This window comes from Cinclus cinclus, chromosome 9 (assembly GCF_963662255.1).
Source record: "Cinclus cinclus chromosome 9, bCinCin1.1, whole genome shotgun sequence".
Lineage (NCBI taxonomy): Eukaryota > Metazoa > Chordata > Aves > Passeriformes > Cinclidae > Cinclus > Cinclus cinclus.
In genome coordinates, this window is record NC_085054.1 from 24,065,339 (window position 1) to 24,079,919 (window position 14,581).

The window sequence follows — 14,581 nt, forward strand, 5'->3', positions numbered from 1 at the left end:
CAAATTCACATCAGCCAATTTGACTGGATTTGTGACATTTTCAGTATTTCCACAGTAAATAATTCTTGCCTTGCAGATTCTTGGTACAAAGAAAACTAAAGGACAGGAAGGATGGAACTACATCCCTTCCAACCTGAACCATTCTGCGAGTCCATGACTCTGTTTCCTTAGTGTTTTCAGTCTGTGCTCCGAGAAAAAAAGATTGAAAATGAATATTTAACTCTAATTTTATGAGAATAAATTGAAGACCAAAAATTAAGTTTAAAGGAGGAAATAAGTATCCTAAAGTGGATAAGAAGCAATCACCTTGCATTCTTTTCCCCAGTTAACTTCAGGTGCAGTCACCTAGAGCATCCCCATCAGCTGCTGCTGGAAGGAGGGAAGAGGCTGCTCCTCTCCCATTTAATCCAGGTTTGTTTGAGAAATTTCACATGTCACTGCTACTGTATTGTTCCCATTATTCAAAGATTCATAACAGAAGCAGAGCAAAGCCTGAGTTTTAACTCCCATAGCAAAATGCAGTGGTAAATCCAGCAGGGAGGAGAGAAGGTTGCAGATGACACAGGCAAGGCTGATGTGCTCAGTGTCTCTTCTTCACTCTTCACAGAAAGGTTAAATGTGACAAAAGGTTTGACATGATCAGAATTAGCAAGGGAACATGAATGCAAGGGAGAATAGGGAAGGAACTGAGTATTTGGATTCTGAAAAGTCAGATTTAAGGTCTGTTTACAAGGTTAAATGGGTGGGCAATAATCTGGGATTTGCATTTATGGCACACTATCTGCTATGTACTAACTTCCCATATGGAACATCTCAGCAAATAAGAGGTCTTTACATGAAGCAGCTTTTCCAGGTCAAGGAATCCTCAGTCACCCCAGCATATTTAAAGATGTGATTTCTAAACCAACAGTGATTTGCTTTGAGAACTCCCCAAGGGTATAAATAGTCCCAATAAGCATAGTACATGTCTTTAGATGAGAAAAAAATAGGAAAAAGCAAGGGAATGACAGCCAAAGATTCAATCTAAATTGTTATCTGGGGAGATGCTAACATAAATTATTAAACAAGCAATTTAAAAGCTCCTCAAGCTTAGTGAGGGAAGAAGTCACTCTGCCCACAAAGAACAGATGTTTTTCACTTTATGACTCAGACAGTCATGCCAGTAAGTATGATTCACAGTAAGTCAGTAAGGAGCAAGGTCTGATTGAGAAAACATTATCAAGGAATAATTTTATCAATAGTCTGTAGGTCCTGATTTCTCTGCTATTCACCACTTTCCTTAATGTCCCAGCAATGAGATGTCACATTTTTGAGCAATGACACTTTTGGAGGCACTGCAAGCTGGCATAGAATCAAAGACCTTTTTGATAAATGGGTGAAACAACTTGAAATTAATAAGACAAAATTAAGTATAGACAATAGCGATTATTATTTCAGAGAAAAAGTCAACTGCACCAATGCCAAATGGGAAATAAGTGATAAGGTGTCAGGGCTGTGGGAAAGACAGGACTTGTGCAGGGCTGTGGCAGAAAAATGTAGATTTCTTTCTTTAAATGTATTAATCAGAGACAGGAGCCACTTGGGGAGGCAGCTGCTGGGGGCTGGACTCAGGAACAGCACACCAGGAAGGACATGGGGAAACTGGAGTTTAGATGGAGAGCAGGGTTTGCTTCAGGAAAACGGGATAAAATCAGGCAGTGGAGACTCAAGTTTCCTTCAGACATGCAAATGCTGCCACTGAGAGACCTGAGCTAACTTTTCCCTGCACTCATCAAGGTGGCACCAAGAAGTATCAATTTTACTCACAGCAGACTTTATGTTCAGTGTTAGGAAAGTCAAAACTGTGCTCTAATAATATAGTTAAATACTTGAACAATTACTTTGATAAACTGTGAGGTTTCTATGACTGACAGGCTTGGAGAAGTTGATTAAAGCTTATACAGATTGCTCACATACACCGAATCCAATCTGATAAATGAATTATTGGGAGGCTTATTATCCCAAGTTTTTCACAAAAATGTGGGTATGTGTACAGTTTACTATAATCCATGCTTCTAAGTTAGCTTTTCTTTTCCATATCCCTCATAATTTTAACTTTTCAGAGGAGTAGCAGCTCATTTGCTTTCACATAACATAAGCCATGTAATTTATATTGGACACCACGAAATCCATAATTTTAATTATGAACTGAATTTAGCTTTCAGCAAGGCTCACAGATTGAAGGAAACCTGTTAAGTCCCTTTTATTCAGAACATTTCCTTATTCACATCAAAGCAATACACGTCCATATCAGAGTGGCCAATCAGACTTTGTGCACAATAAGTCCTGAAACTGAAGAGTGCTTCAAACAGTCTTAAAAACTGTGAGAGGAATCATGGCTAGAGAGACACGAGAGTTTGTACGTGCCACTGGTGACTTGGCATTTTGGACATACATCATTTGCAAAGTCTTTTTCTACTTTCTTTTTATGTCAGGACTGATTTATTGTGTAATAGCTTATTTATGTGAAAAAGGAAGCTCAATTTTTAAAATTATTATTGCTATTTAATATTTTCTTCTAAGTGTAATAGACTTTCACTTCATTTGTGAAATGACAAATATCATAATTTGCACATTCACAACTAGAAAAATTCTTTAAAACAGTTCTGGTAATCCTGGTCTGATGGATCCAAAAGGTCAACTCTTGACCTAGTTAGGGAAGTCTCCTCAATGGAAGCACCTGCAGACAATAACTCCAGTTTATCTTGTCTTATCCCTGCCTTCATTTAGACTTCTTCTCTTAATTATTTCAGAAAATAATTACCTTACTCTCCTAGGCTATAAAGTTTAGTTAAATAGTTTATATATATAAAAAATTACATCATTTACTTATCTACATCAGATGATTTCATATTGATGTAGGACCTGTAGTTCAGTAGGAGAATGTGCTAGTTAAAAAAACCTATACAGAACTTTAATTGTGATATTAAATTCTAATTATCATTAACAAAATTAAGTGACTATCTAAAGAAGAGTTTCATGATTTCTCTTAATATGGTATGTAATTGAAATGAAAATACATTGATTTTTGCCCCTGGCCTTCCAGGACACATAGATGATGGGGCAGCCTCCTGAGACTGGGCCAGCCAGGACATCTGACTGGAATAGTGTTTGTGGTATGGGCAATGACTGTGGCTGAAAGAAACCCAAACTGTTTTGTCTTAGTGTGATGCAGGGCATGAACTGCACTCGTAGACCTGCACGGGGGTGATGGCCAGGTCAGGCCCAGCTGCCAGATGTGCTACAGCCTTGCAAACCAACCTGGTAGTCAGACATGTCCTATTGAAGGTAAGGCATAAAAAAGGGAGGAAAAAAAACAACAAAACTTGAATACAGGCCTAGTTTGCAGCTGAGCAGTCATTAAATTTCCTTTCAAATATTCTATAACCTTATTTACATCTTCCATAAGGTTAACAAGGCTTTATTCATTTACCTGTAAACTATTCCAGTTACATCTGATTATTTTTGTTGTTACCATAAGGAACAGTGGGTTTGGGCCTTACCTTCTTCTCACATGCTGAACCAGCATAACCACTTCAAGCACAGATATTTGGTCTGATGTATCTGCATCCAAACTGACAGTTTTGCTTACAAAGGGCTACAAATGAGAGATGAAGTTCTTTAGAAATGCACTTGCTCTAAGTCTCGTAATCAGGATGTGAGTATTTAGAAATATTGAAAATTAAACATGGTTTGACATAGGCTCCTCATGCCTCGGTGTTTCTTATATTTGCAATTTTTAGTTTTTCCATTTTTTTTTTTCCAATGATGGGGGAAAGAGAAGACTGACAAAGTAATGACCTTAGTTCAGCTGGAAATGGATCAGTACTAAGCCTAATTTTGAAAGCCAGGATACATTCTGGACATTGATGGTTGGGCAAGATTTGTGCCAAAATTGATTTTCTTTTGTTCCAATTAAAATAAATAACAGCTGTTAAAGGAGCTGACCTCGAGCTGAGATGAAAAGAATATGTTGAATATGTACTTCCAAAGGTGATGCTATCAAAATAAATAAATAAATGGGAGAATTTGGTGAACTTCACACTTTGCACCTCTGGAAACCAAATAAGAAAATGTGATTTCCTGGTCATAGAGAATCAGTAATGAACTACTTATCCCAAGGAAAAAAGAAATCAGAGAAATGTTTTATCTAGAATGCCACTGCATTTATAAAGGCCCATCAATTTGAAGATATTCTGTTAATAAAAGAATCAGCATTCTATTATTTTTTAAGAGAGAAAAAAGCAATTAGTCAAATTTCAGCTGGCTTTCCATCCTCATTAGCAGTTTTCATTGTTATGACATTGTTTTGGCATAGAGGAAAAAGAACATCCAATTCAGAGGGCACCAATTCAAGAAGAACACACACAGCACAGTATTTTAATGAGATCTCATGAGCTAAACCTTCTATTAATATTGCCAGAATATTGTATCCTACTTATAGGCAGTCAAATTAAATGCCTTAAAAACTAGTCAGATGTGACTCAACAAGTGGTTTCTTACATTTTCTTGTGTGGCAGAGGAGTATAGGAAATTGCCAACCATGCACCATTAAAACAGAGCTGAAATGAAGTGGACATGTCTGTGGCCAATCTCCTTCATGATGGAGCAGGATGTTCCACCAGATTTGAGTGAATTTACTTTAATTCCTATGAGAATTTTTCTTTTTCCTACAGAAAATTGACTTTCAAAAATTAAAGGGGTGGTGGATCAAATTCCACAATTCCAGTTTGTTGCGCTTAGGTTCCGATTCTGACACAGATTTAAGTTTGTGCAAAGTCTTTGTGTTGAGATCTGAAGTCTCAGAGACAGACCAGGGCAAACACCTTCAGAAAACACATTGTGTGATCCTAAGCCATCCAAAAGTGATTCTCAGAGTCGTAATAACTGTTATAATGTCTTTGGAAGGCCAATGGCATCATGTTTCACAACGCCTGGAATTTGTATTGGGTTTGTTCTGTCAGGTTATTATGCCAGTGAGGAGGTTGAGGTTTTGCAAGAGTAAGGAATATTAAAATCTAAATATCTATAACAAATTTCCCAGCTATGGGGCCGGGAAACCAACAGCCTCTTAATGCTACTCTGCACATCTTAAAGAGAGACTTTAACCAGCTCGACAAAAGAGTATTATAAAAGTATTTATAATCAAGTAGTGAGAGTTTATGCTGTGACAAAACCACTGCCCCAGACCATGTCCAGAATGAGAACACACACAGACCTGCATGTGCTGGTGACCTTCAGGTGCTCCTTTTGGAACAGCCAGCTGTGTCAGTGGCTATTTCCTGAGGACTCCAGTGACCTGGAACTAGGAACTTGCCTTCTTGGTCTGTGAACTTGTTGATGTATTCCTGTCACCTTGAAAAGGTAAAAGTGCTGTTTTCTTGAAACAAATTTTAAGGAGGAAACTTGGTTTTGTTGGGTGTCTGTTGCAAAAATCTCCATAAGATACAGAATTGTGAGCTGCAAACCTCAGAATTTCTCCTTTTTCTGAGAGGGTAGGGGGCAAGTTTGAATTCTGGATGTGGAGAGGGCAGAGGAGGAATGAAATCACACTCAAGCTAGAACAGGGATCTTATCTCTGGAGTGTTACTCCAGCTCCTCCATGAACCTTGAAAGGACAGATTTACAATTGGAAAATTCTTAGAGTTTTACTCACTAAAATGAAACCATTTCCCAAAAGGGATTGCATTGTCAGCAGAAAAGGCTCCTTGTGCCCAAGCAGGTTTTGTTCCACTGCATGGTAAGCAGGAAGAGAGAGAACTGTGTGTGATAATATTATTAGAGAAAGAATTGTGTATATTTCTATTATTTGATTGATATGAATATGGGCAGGAGAAAAATGGAAGCTGATTTTCCGTTCACCTTGGGAGTGGATAAAATAGGAGCAGGTGATGCAAAGAGAAGTGGATTTTCTGCAGACCCCTATAGCATCTGGGGACGGTCTGGTACACGTGGGTGTTCGATGGGGTACTGGGATTTATTTTCTGTCTGCACTTTCCATGATTCTCAGTGGATGCAAATAAATTTTAAAAAGGGAAAATATTTCCTCCTTTTCCCATCCTTTTCTTTCTGTCTATCTCTCTCTGTTCCCTACCCCTCCCCTCCCCAGCTTCTTTCTGTAGTACTCAGAAAAGCAAGAACTCAGCCAGGAGAAAAGTTAAAAAAATTTTGGAGGAAAATTGGAATTGACATCACAGAGGATAATGGCAGAGCTGAAGTTCAAATGAATATTTCATAAATGTATTTACAAGGGATGCTAAGCCACTAAACACTAAAAATGACACCAGCTATGTATGCATTATCCTGTACAGATTCAGCAAAGTAATTTAACAAGCTAAGCTTATGTTAAAATTATAATCAATAAATGCCAATTACAGAAAGAGTTTTATCCCTGCATGTTAAAAGACCAGAGCTATAATTTGCATGCAAACAGCATTATTTTCAAAATTATTTACTTTTTTTAAGGTTTGGAAGGGTTACAGAGGAAAGCTTGAAGAAATCCTGCCTATGATGTTGTTTAAGGCAGAGGGAGAGAATAGGAAGAATACTGAGGAAATTATAAGGCCATAAGCTTGACACTTATAACGTGCAAATAAAGAGAGATTATTCTGAAGGGCAATGAGGAGCCAGTATGGGTTCAATAATATTAGAACAGAAGACAGCAGCATGAATTTTAATGATGAACATCCTTCACAACTATAACCTTCTTATACTTTACAATTAATTGTTAGAATTATACTTTGATCCTGCATTCAGAGCTTTAAACAACAGACCTGTAGCCCTGGTCAGAATCCTTTTGATTTTACTGGGTTGTGTTTTGGGTGTATCTGTCAGGGTGATCAGATTCTGCTGCCAGATGTTCATTTCTTTGGCCTAATGTTTCTTTCTGATCTCAAGAAAAAATGTTACCAGCACAGGAGGCAAGGGGAAGCCACAGGCATGGAGATTTAAACTGGGTGTCTAATATAGAGTTGGAAGGAAATCACTGAAGGAAAAACATGGTGTCCCTGGGATACCATTTCTTTCTTTTCAGAAAGGCAAGTTCTTGGATAATTTTGAAGTCACAAAAGCTAAAAACAGAGTCAGACAAAAAAGATTCTAATGGAAGAGCCCTCATCTATAAAACTGCTCTTTTCGATAGTTGAGACACTCTGAATATTTCAAATTACTTTTTTTAACCTGTTCTTCCAAAAGGTTATTTCCCTACATTTGCAGTACAGTCTGAAAATTGACCATTATTCCTTAAACTATGCCCCTCAAAGTCATAGGTATTTATCAAGGATAACGTGTGCATTCCCCCACACACCTTATTTGTTGGGACAAATGACCTATTTTATTGATTCTCTTTCAGAAGCCATTCTGTTCAGTTACAGATGAGCGGGGAAGAAAACTATTCTTTTGACTGACCTCTTTATTTACAGTCTGATAAAGGAGGACTATTGTGTTTTATCCATTATCAATGTCTACTGAATGTCTCTTTTGCTCTTGCCAAGTTCTCTAGTTGCAGCCAGGGACCAGTGAAACTGTAAATAAACTTTCCTGCACAGATGTCTCAGGAAAGTCATTGTGAGTTTGACTGATTGTCGCATTAACAAATCATAATTCACTGCATGACATGGACGTGCAATTTCACTGTGCATCATTGCAAAAGAGGTAGAGTTTTTCCTGTGTGATTGCATCTCCAAAATGTAGCAGAGCTGTTCCAAATTGGTTATAGGCTCCTTAACATACAGTGGATACCTCTGATACTACAGCCCATTATAACTCTCTGAGGCATTTTCAAAATATTTTAGACATGAAATTATTTTGTCTTAGACTTTTCCAATTTTCATTGCAGGAGAGTGGAAAATCTATTCTAGGATACTGTCAATGGGTTCATCTACTGAAAGCTTGAAGCCTTTTGGGTTATCACTTGTGATAGAGATCTCTGTGTTTGTTCCTGGTGAAAGGTGACAAGAAAATCTGAGACATCAGTATTTGAAGTTGTAAATAGTTAAATTATTAGAGACCTAAAAGTAGAGAATGTTTTGCCTTTTCTGGTTTAGTAGAAGACTGAAGAAAGAAAGTGTTTAGAGTGGAATTGTGGCAGCTGCTGCCTCCAAACGTCTTCTTGAATGGTCCATGTGGCTCAGGCCTTTGTGAGTTAGAAACTGAGCAGATGGAGGTGGTCTGTGACTTCTTATGAAAGATAAATCAGAAAGATGTTCAAGTAGATGTCCAAGATGACTTCTTAATATTTGCCCATTGTCCCTTTTGTTGGCTTAAGAACTTACTCTGGCTATCTCAACAATCTGTTCCATCTGGGAAATGTCCAGAAAATAGTAGGGGAAGTCTCTGTGCATCCTGTGGCTTAGTCACCCTCCAAGTGTTAGGAAGTCAGTGAGGAAAAAATGAGGGTCAGGGTGTAGATGAAACCTGTATCTGCATTTCCATCACCACCATCCTGGTAAAGGCAGTGGAGAATTCACAGGCTGAAAACAAAGAATGAAGTTGGGATTATCTAATCATCTCCTACCCTTGAAAAAGCCCCCAAGAAACAATCCTGCCCTAAAGGATTCTGGATTACAGAGTGATTGTTGAAAAAACCTATCCTCTGAATTTTTACTTGTAGAGTGAGACGCAGTATTATCAAATGCAAACTATTGCATTATGAAGCAGAAACTATTGAAATTAACAAAATTAAAACAATTGAGATTAATCATATAAAACATTGAATTAATACAGAGCATGAATTAATTTATTCAAATATAGTATAAGAACGGTAGTTTTGATTTAATTTAATGTCATAGAATAAATAAATATAAATATGAAATATTTTCATCTAATGAAAAATACGTGGCAGCTACTACTTTCTTATTTTACGATGTGAATGTTTTTCTCTGTTGTTGAGTTTAATAGCCAAAGTCTTTAGTTAAAGTGGTGCAAATCTAGGCTAGGCTGAATTCAGCCTTGCTGCTACTACAGTGGAACACAGAATTTGGAAATACACATCCAAGCAAGATGGGGGTGCTGAGCTCAGGGAAACCTCAGGAGCTTAAATGTGACAAAGCAGTTTTGCACAGGGGAGTAGAGTGATGAACCAAAGAGCTCCTTGCCAGAAGCTCACGGGTTCTGGCAGAGCCTGTGGGTTTGGCCCACTGTCCCTGTGCTGCTGGGAGATGGGACAGGGGCCAAAAGCAGTACAAGAGCTACAAAAAGAGTAACCAGGGGTTGGTTTCAGCCTGCTGCAGCCCAGGAGAGCTGAGGAGAAGGTGAGCAAGGCGTTCAGGAGGGTTTTCATGTTTAGACAGATAAATACATTTGTTTCATTGAGTCTGGGGTTTGAGGAAATAGCCTCCCATTAAAACATGAAACATTACTTACTTTCAGGGTTACACTTCTATGCAAAACTTATACCTAACATCTGTGAGGATGAAGACTTTCCTGTTCCCCTGCTTCGCCCCTGCCTTGCTGTGAATACCCTGGAGCAACATTGTAAGACCTCACCATCTGTTCTCTGACAATAGTCTTCTCTCTTTCTCTTTAAAAAAACAGAAATTTGGGGTTGCTGTGGGACCTGGGAGTTTCAGCCAGACCCTTTAGTACAGCAAAAAAAAAGAGATTTAACCTCCCACTATGGGAAGACATAGTAAACCAGAATGACTTGCAAATGAAGGGATTTGGAGCAAAGTTTCAAAGGTTAGATAAATCTATAAAAAATTACCTGGCTTGTGTGCCTGCATAGAACAGCAGAAATTGTTAATGTTAGTCTTACTTGCCTTTCACAGGAGCAAGCACGATTTGTTTATTTATTTTATAAACTGAGTGAAGAATATGCCATCAATAACTTTAAACATTCCCATGTTTGAACTAGAAGACAGCTGGCACAAAGAAACAATTACACAGCCATTGGGAGTTAGCTGACACAAGATTTCCATAAGTAATTATGCTCTTCGAGTGTGAGGGGGAAGGAAGATAAAGGAGATAATGCCCTTTACAGGGGATAATGCCTTGGTATTTTCCTCATAGCCTTTTGCTGTAAAGCTAATGGCAGACACAAACTGAAGTGACCCTGGATGTAATTGGCAATAACAGATCTCTTCCCATTCCAGGTCTTCCAATCCCCTCAAATGCAAATACCCAGCCACCCTGGTCAGTCTGAACAAGTAGAATTTACAGGGTCAGGTTCTAAGGTTAGCAGGCACACAAAATTTCTGTGCTTAATGCCACTTGGGTATACAGAATGGGTACTCCATTTCCTTTTCTCCTTGACCTCTCCTTTTCACCTTGTATTTCAAATGATTTAATTTAAAAGTACTTATTTTGTCTGGCAGGTTGATGTCAGCATCCATGTGAGAAAAAGATGAGTCAGGCCTCTTATGTTGAGTCTAGAAATGTCTTTGAAAGTACCAGTTTTACTGGCAGCATAGGACAGTTCTGACAAATAAGAGGAAGAATTAGGTGCTAACCACATTATGCTTGACTTTTACACGTAATAGAATCGCAGATTCTTTTAGTCTGGAAAAGACCTTTAAGATTATTGAGTTCAGGCATAAACCTAACACAATATACAGCAGAAAACCCAATGTGTAAAAACCTGCAGTGGTTACAGAGCTGCAGTAATTAAGGGAGCACTTACGGGTCTGGCACAGCATTCCCACCCATCCTCTGGAGCACTCACAGATGTTGGGACCAACGCACTCCCCTCCATTGAGACATTTCTGCAGGCAAGCAGCTGAACAGGTTGACACAAAACAAGTGAGAAGATGTACGTGATATAGCTGTGTGTTCAAGAGCTGTCTGAGAGGTGACCTGCTAGGCTTTATTCCATATGGCTGACTTCCAAAGGAATGGGTGTGTTCTGTTCTTCACATCATCAGTATGCGGGATTCTTTGATATTTTCTTCTTAAAAATTTATCCTTGATAAGTGTCTGCTGGGAGACTTGGCATTTCTGATGCTTAGCTCACCATCAGCTAAGAATAATTTCTCTATGATACATGCATGCATGTTATATGCCTGCTACATATTCCATGTAAAAAACCAAATATTTTCATAGTAAAGTTTGATGTGTTTATTGAATATATTTTTTGTTCAGAGATCCTGAAAGCTTGAGTGCATGATTGGGCATATATCTATGAGAGACACTGCCTTCCTTCAGCATTTCTGAATAAATTATTAATATTATAAATTCAAGCCACCGGTTCTGAAATCATATTTACTAGCGGGACCCAAAGGGTAAAAAGCCAATATTTTAATCTGGTTTACATACAGTATGTCATCTTGATTATAAATTTATTCAGTTTATCTGTCAACTTCATGGTAATGAATAGCCATGTACGGAAAAATATTCCTTGAAAATATTTTAGGGTGAGAGGTTTCTCTTTAATTACATTTTTATGTAACTGTAGTCAGAGTTACAGAGTAAGAACACGTCATTCTCCAAATTATGCACTGATGACCTTGAGAGTACATCAGTTTGGAAAGCTTTATAGCAGGTTTAGATAGTTCTGTACATTGAAATACATGACATTTCTCTGCAGAATATAACAAAATATGTGAAGCTGTTAAAACATAAAATCAATGCTTCAAGTTTAATACTATAAAAATGAATTTCCATAACAAGATGTATAACTGAGCTGCGTGAAGCAGAACCAGGGTTCCCCCACACAGCTTTTTCTCCTCTGCAAGCATCAGGTGTTTATAGAATTTTGTATTACCTCTACTTCAAACTGTTATTTCTTCGAACTGCTGAAGTAGCAAAACAGTGTTTTGCTACTGTTTTTCTGTGTTTCTTTTTAATATTAAAAGATGGCAAATTTGTGTCAACTGGACGAATTAATAAAAACTTTGATGGGAGTAGAGGTGCTTACGTTTGTTGCAGTGCTTTCCCCTCCAGCCAGATGGGCAGTCACAGACATTTGGGTGGACACATTTCCCCCCATTCATGCACGTGGGATCACAGACACCTGCAGGAACACAACAAAGGAAGAACATGGGAGCTGGGAGATGAAGGAGGACTTCAGTGGAGGCTCACTTGCTTCCTTGCAGAAACTTAGTTGCCTTGTAATCAAAAACCAGAAAAGTTATTTGGAATTGAGAATCTGAAACACAGAGGCTTGATAGGTCCCAGAAATCCTTATGGGAAATGTAGTGCCATGTGTGGAAACTCTTTGGTGGAAGCTCTACTAGGAGCTGCCTCACCAGACAGAGCAGAGTGGCTGATTGCAAAGATTCTCAGAAAAGCAAGTGGACAGGCCAAAGATTGTTAGAGCTTTCACTTCTATATGGGAAAATTCCTCCTTCGTGTTCTCAGATGGATAGGAAAAGCCTTGGTGAGGATAGATTGTTTTCACACAGTTTTGGGTATGATTTTGCATTCAACCAAGCATAAATCCTGAAGATCTATTCTTCCATTGCCCTTTTGAGCCATTACTAGTTAAAATGCTTACTTTTTTACTTTATTCTTTTATACAAATATGATGTGAGAGCTGAGTTCTTACAAACAGAAGAAGCCAGATGGGTTTTATGTTGATTTCATTAAAAATAGAATAGCTAGTTTTTGTGTCTCTGATTAAGCTGTATTTATCAGAGTTGTTTTAGAACATCCAGCATTAAAATCTCACATTTCTGGGAACTCACACATCTGCAATCCCAACCTGCTTTGATGTAGGGAGATGCCATAGGCAGGTACCTGAATTCCTCCTGTCCCGTCTCTCCTTTCTGTTCAAGTGTAGGAAGCACCCATCAGAGGCAGGGTAATTCAGAAACATGGCAGTGCCAGTATGGTGGGAGTGGGAATGATTTGCATTTTACATGGAAGGAGTCATTGGATAATGGGGTGGAGTACAAAAAGCCACGTAACACAGCAAGTGGCTGGACTGGGGTAGGAGAGCCAAGTCAGGAGGAGTTTGGCAGTGAAGGTGTGAGAACACATTCGTGCTCGAAGGCTCCTGCCATGTTCAGAGCTTTACGGGCACGGTGGAACCGCCAGTCACTTCTTCCCATCCGTGGTAATCGGTGTCATTCCTCCCTGCCTGCAGGGATGGGTGGCTGTGGGACAGCAGGGAGTGGGGAACTCGAGGGGCTGACAGCTAAAACACAGCCGTGTCTCCATCAGCCTCGAGGCTGTGCTGCCTTTTAGCACATCAGCAGCAAGAACAGAACGGGAATGCTAATGCTGCAATCCTGACTGTCGAGTTGTCACTGCATACAGAATCTGAATGACCACCGTCCCCCTGAGGACCTCAACTGTAGGAGGTGGAATCCTGAAAGGAGCTTCAAAATAGGGATGATTTCTAAAAGATAGCATGCAAAAATGCAGCAACTTTTATTTGATGGGAGAGTAACCTTTTTTTTTTTCCACTCTCAGGGATGATCAGGCATTTTCATGTGGGTAGATTTAGGTTCCCTAATTATTCCTCTGATGTAGTGAAATATTGCTTTTGTGGCTCTTTGTGTGCTGCTCTCTCCCTTCAGTCCGGATGCTGCTGCGCTGGCAGCTTTTCGAGCTGTATTGCTGCTCTTGCTTGGCTGCTACATTTGCATTTCATTCTGTGCCAATCCTCCTGGATCCCTCAGCATCGTGACCTGCCCTTAGGCAGGGCAAACATGGCCATGATTATAGGAGCTGCTTGGACCCCAGCCCTCAAACTGTCATCCTCCATTTCCTTCTTTCTCCACCTCTCCTGATCCATGCTGTAATCTTGGCTTCTGCTTACTAAGGCTAGCAGGGATCTACAGTTCTTGCTGAGCTGTTAAAAAAATGCTGCAACCACTGGTTAAAACCTAGACGAGTTCAAAGGGCCATGGCATCCATAACTCTGAAATCATTTAATCTCTTATCTTCCCTCTTTCTTTTTCTCTCCCTTTGATCTCATACCTGCAATAAGAGATTTTTGATCCATGGTCTTACATTGTGCTGTATTTCACTTCATATTTCAATTATAAACAGCTCAGACATTCAGAATTTAGATAAGATGATCCCAAACTGTAAAGTTTGGTTCTAGATTTAAAACCACTTTGTGCTTTTTGATTTATAGATCTATAGATTTCATTTTGAGATTGTATAAAACTTGGACAATATCTTCCCACCACCTCTTGGAAAGTAAAATCAAGAAAAGGTAATGAGAACAGTAGCACTTGTTCAGACAGATATTTCACCTTTTTTTCTTTTTTTTGTTGCTTACATTTTCTGTATATTTTTAACCTTACACAAGCAATCACATTCCTGTTGTTTTTTATTTTTTTGTACTGACAGCAGACTCAGCTGCAGGGAGTCAAATTAATAATTCAGCAAAGGTTTCAGCAACAGGTGAGGTCCAGTCTTGATCTGAAAAAAACACGTAAGTTCAAAATGACTTTCAAATTTCCATTTCTTCTTTTTTTTTTTTTTTTTTTGTTCAGCTGCCTTACAAATGACTAAGTAACTATGAAAATAAAGCATGAACTGCCTTCATTACTTATGGCATCTCTGACTTCAGTGGTAAGTCCAAAGGAGTTCAATTCAAAGTGAACTAAGGGCTCAAGTCAGTACCAAACCTGTTCTGAACTGGAGGAGCCTT

General features: G+C 38.9%; 1 protein-coding gene across 1 annotated transcript in view; it reads right to left on the bottom strand.

Annotated features, from left to right (window-relative positions):
• Positions 1–3,575: 3,575 nt before the first annotated feature.
• Positions 3,576–14,581, bottom strand: part of LOC134047144 (von Willebrand factor D and EGF domain-containing protein-like) — a 161,844-nt gene continuing 150,838 nt past the window's right edge. The window contains exons 26-28 of the mRNA XM_062498093.1: positions 11,891–11,986; positions 10,658–10,753; positions 3,576–3,637 (exon numbers count right to left, since the gene is read on the bottom strand). Coding sequence (XP_062354077.1) covers positions 3,576–3,637; positions 10,658–10,753; positions 11,891–11,986 — 254 coding nt within the window. The remainder of the gene's footprint in view (positions 3,638–10,657; positions 10,754–11,890; positions 11,987–14,581) is intronic.